Source organism: Austrofundulus limnaeus, unplaced genomic scaffold, assembly GCF_001266775.1.
Source record: "Austrofundulus limnaeus strain Quisiro unplaced genomic scaffold, Austrofundulus_limnaeus-1.0 Scaffold425, whole genome shotgun sequence".
NCBI classification, from domain to species: Eukaryota; Metazoa; Chordata; class Actinopteri; order Cyprinodontiformes; family Rivulidae; genus Austrofundulus; species Austrofundulus limnaeus.
The window spans coordinates 312,165-316,161 of record NW_013952827.1 but is presented as its reverse complement, the minus strand read 5'-3'; the positions used below and the strand labels follow the sequence as shown (position 1 = coordinate 316,161).

At 36.5% G+C, this 3,997-nt stretch overlaps 1 protein-coding gene across 4 annotated transcripts in view; it reads right to left on the bottom strand.

Moving 5' to 3' along the window:
- The window catches only part of septin2 (septin 2), a 33,435-nt gene extending 30,983 nt beyond the window's left edge, over positions 1 to 2,452 (bottom strand). Inside the window, exons 1-2 of one of the 4 annotated variants that reach the window (XM_014024494.1) lie at positions 2,232 to 2,452; positions 1,462 to 1,505 (exon numbers count right to left, since the gene is read on the bottom strand). In XM_014024494.1, the coding sequence (XP_013879948.1) occupies positions 1,462 to 1,485 (24 nt within the window). In that variant the 5' untranslated portion in view covers positions 1,486 to 1,505; positions 2,232 to 2,452. Of the gene's footprint in view, positions 1 to 1,461; positions 1,506 to 1,661; positions 1,791 to 2,231 lie in introns of those variants that run through there. The other 3 variants (XM_014024496.1, XM_014024497.1, XM_014024495.1) reach the window with 3 other exon arrangements.
- Between the last annotated feature and the right edge of the window lie 1,545 nt (positions 2,453 to 3,997).

Genomic DNA, 3,997 nt, shown 5'->3' with positions numbered 1-3,997 from the left:
GGGGGGGGGCTGTATAATGGCAGGGGAAACACTGAACGACTCATAATTGTTGGTAACAAAACTTGAATCTGCTGATTGGTTTGACTCGTTTATTATAGGTTATGCAGTAGTTTTGGTAGTGAGTGTTGTGTATGCAGACCAGAGGAGCCCAAACAGGGTTCATGCAGGTTTCAGTAATTTAAATTTAAGACATTTTAAAGACCTTTTAAGACCATTAGTAATGGCATTTAAGACTAAATCGACACATTAACAGAAACATTCAAAAGGTCCCAGAAATTTTATAATAAAAACCTTTTATTACTATCAATTTAGTTATTAAATAATATTTAATTTTAATACAAGAACACTAAATTAAGTGAATGAAACAGTCATATCTGACTGCTGTGGACAGCTCTCAACCAAGTGAAAAAAATCACTGATATCAAGTCAAGTCTCATGAAAACACGCTTTCCCATATTTAAACAYCAAGCAGTGGACATGACTGAACTTCTGTTTTTTGAGCAGGTAAATGAGCCACTGTATGTGGGGGGATGTAGCGGCAAAGAGGTCAAAAACATGGAAGTAAACTGTGCCATTTTTGCCTGCAGTTATCATGGGATTTGTAGTTTAATCATGACCAGTAGCACACTTTGCACTTCATGAAGACAGATTTGCGTCAACCTCTGATTACGACTCTTAACTTTATTTATGCAGCCAACGGTTCTCAGGAATGATCAAAAGTTGAAAAAATTAAGACTTGACAAAATTAAATTTAAGACCTTGGGTGAAAATCTGGGCATTTTAAAGACTTTTTTTAGGCCTAAAATTTAGATTTTCAAATTTTAGACTTTTTTAAGACCCGGCATGAACCCTGCCAAACTGGGGCCAAGCCATTTGATTTTACCCATCAGCAAATGGCATAGTTACTAGATATCCTATGTAGAAACAGTATTTCCACTTAGTCATTTCATCCAATGGCCCAATGACTACAAGTGTAGTGAAGATAGTTTTCACTCTCAGTGCTGACTTTATCTTTCATATATTAAGATTAAACATGAAATACAGTATCAACAAGAGACATTTAGATTAGATTTCACCACACATGTAGATTTGCACAATTTATAAGGCCACAAAACTCATTTTATCAATTTATGAAACTTTCCATAAGTTATTGCTGCTTGAGCGTATGGCAGACTTTCTCCAAGAGCACAGACTAAAACAAAAGTGTGCCACTGCTCTGGCTGCAAGCTTAATGGCTAAAAATAAAAGACATTATTTTAAAAAATATTTGTATGTCATGTATTATATTTCTGCATTTGGCCCTCTCTGGGAAAATGTTCGAGCACTGTTGATCTAGAGGTTTTATAGTTTTGACTCTTGACAGCTCTCTAGGTAAAGAGTCACAGAAGCAAAGGCAGGAATGTGGTCTGACACGATGCCTGATCGCATCAAATATCTCAAATACTTTGTTTAATTTCTTACCTTCATTTTGTCAGCCTGAGACATATTTCCTCTCCTTGATCAACCTGAAAGCACAGAATCAGAAACAACCAAAACTGAAAACGTACAGTATTTTTTGTTTGTTTGTTTCGACTTCCTTTAGTTGTTCATGCAGTCATTAAGGCCTGGGGTGACTGTGAGAGACAGGAAGTCAGCTTTGTGCTCAGAAAGGCCTTCCTCACCACAGAAAAACTGTTTTTCTTCATCACAGCAGCCTCCCAGTCCGGGTTATGATACAGGATGATAGATGTGCTTCTGGTGTTAATAATCCTCCCGTTTTATGACTCTTTTATTACTTTATATCCAAGCCACTGTGTTTTTATTAAGGTAATCCGCATCGTTGTAACGATCTGAAACAGATGTGCGCGAAAAGACGAAACAAACCTATTGTTTTTCGGCACATTTAAGTAAAATACAGACATATTTAGATGTTAGCTAGTAACCAGAACAAGCCCCTTTTTTAGCTAGCTGCATTCAAATTAGCTGGGTAATTAGCTATAGCTAGTTACCCAGTGATTGGAGGAATAGGGGATGCTCATATCTTGTTTTAAAAGACGTATTACCCCACACTAACAGCTCATTAAACTGGTTAGCTTAGCGTTAACAGAATACACTAGCCGTGTTAGCTTCTCCTGGCTGCAGGATGTTAACCAGCTAATGTTAGCGCCGCGGGTTTAACGGCCACACGAACCGAATATTACCTCAACAACCGGACACCCGGTGATAAATAAGTGATGACGTGTTTAACTCACGGTCTCTTCGCAGAGTGAAGGTTGGAGACAAAGGCGCAGGGACGAGCTGCCGAGCAGACTTCTTGGCGAACAAGACACCTCGAAATTCTTCAGATTCCGGTGCAGCAGCGGCTTCTTGAGACCACAGAGCTGCGACAGGAAAGAGACGCTCTCAGCAGTGCTGTTTGCTGCTCAATGTGCTGCTGACAAATACAGGAAAAATACGATTTTGTTCATTTTTACTGAACTTATAAAGGCGAAACAAACCAACTGGTCTAGGAGGAGCTTGTTGAGCTGGTACAACTACATCAGATAATCAAGTTCGTTAGAATTGAACATATTTTGAAGCATTAACTTTCTATTTTTGTTGCATTTTTTGCCATTTACTGGCAAATACTTGTAAGTCAACCCTGCACCACAGAGATAACATAGACATTATAACAATTTCATACCGTAAAACAGATGGTGGCAGGGACTGCCAATTTTTCAACTGTGAATCAATGCGGTGCGCTGATTGGTACGYSGWATCGAGATTGTTGGACGAATGAGGAATTTGATTGGATGTCCTGTCCAAGATTTATCCAAGATTTACCTAGACGGAGCTGCCATGGCTTTAGCATTGTTTACAATTCAGCATCAGATACATCTTTAAAAAAATTAAACAAAATTCAATATCAGGCACTAAGAATAATTACAGGAGCATTTAAAACAACACCTACAGGAGCAATATTAGTAGAAATGGGAGAATCACCATTAGACATCAGGAGAGAACAGTTAGCGTTAAATTACTGGGTAAATTTAAAAGGNTTGTCATCCAATAAATGTGTAATTGACCAAATTTGTTTGTGCCACCAATCTTCCATAAACATAGATTTTCTTCCACTCGAAATATCTCTGTTGTTCCATATTTGAACATTATGAGGACTAAAATTATGTTTAAACATCATTTTCCACTGWAACAAAACCTGTTGATGAAAAGTAGAGAGCTGAAGAGGCAATTTAGATATTTTAAAATCACATTTCAATAAAAACTCAATACCTCCAACCTTTTTAAAAACAAATGTCGGAACTACAAACCAAATAACATCTCCATACTTCAAGAAGGACTGGAGCCACCTAATTTTTAATACTCCATTCATGATCTCCAAATCAATTGCTTTGATACCACCTTCATCATAGTTTTTTAAGAGATCACATTTTCTAATGTAATGGTGTTTATTTTTCCAAATGAAGTTAAAATTTATTCTGTTAATRTCCTTAATGAGCTTCGGAGGGACAGTTAGAGAGAACGCTGGATATACGTATCAACCTGGATATAGATTCAGTTTTTGTCAACAATGTTCTGCCAAATAGTTTCAAGTCTCTTTGAAGCCAGTTGTTCAAAGTCTTTCTATATTTGTCAATATTATCTTGTAAATTCTTTTTCTCACTAGTATCTTTGCATTTCGTAATCCACATTCCCAAGTATTTGATCTCTTTTTTGACCGGTATATTGTAGATTGTACAATCAGAACAGTTGTAAAGACTCATAATTTCACATTTATTTAAATTTAACTGAAAATCTGAGGCTTGGGAAAACATGTCTAATTCCTTTAAAGCAATGGTATTTGTTCTTTATTCTTTAAAAAAAAGGGTTGTATCATCAGCAAATTGACTTATGATTATTTTATGGTTATTTTTTTCTAGTCCTTTGATGTTAAAGTTTTTATAGTTATTGTCAGTAATTCTGTGGCAGTTATGAATAGAAGAGGAGAAATACTACAGCCTTGTCTGATTCCTCTCTCTAC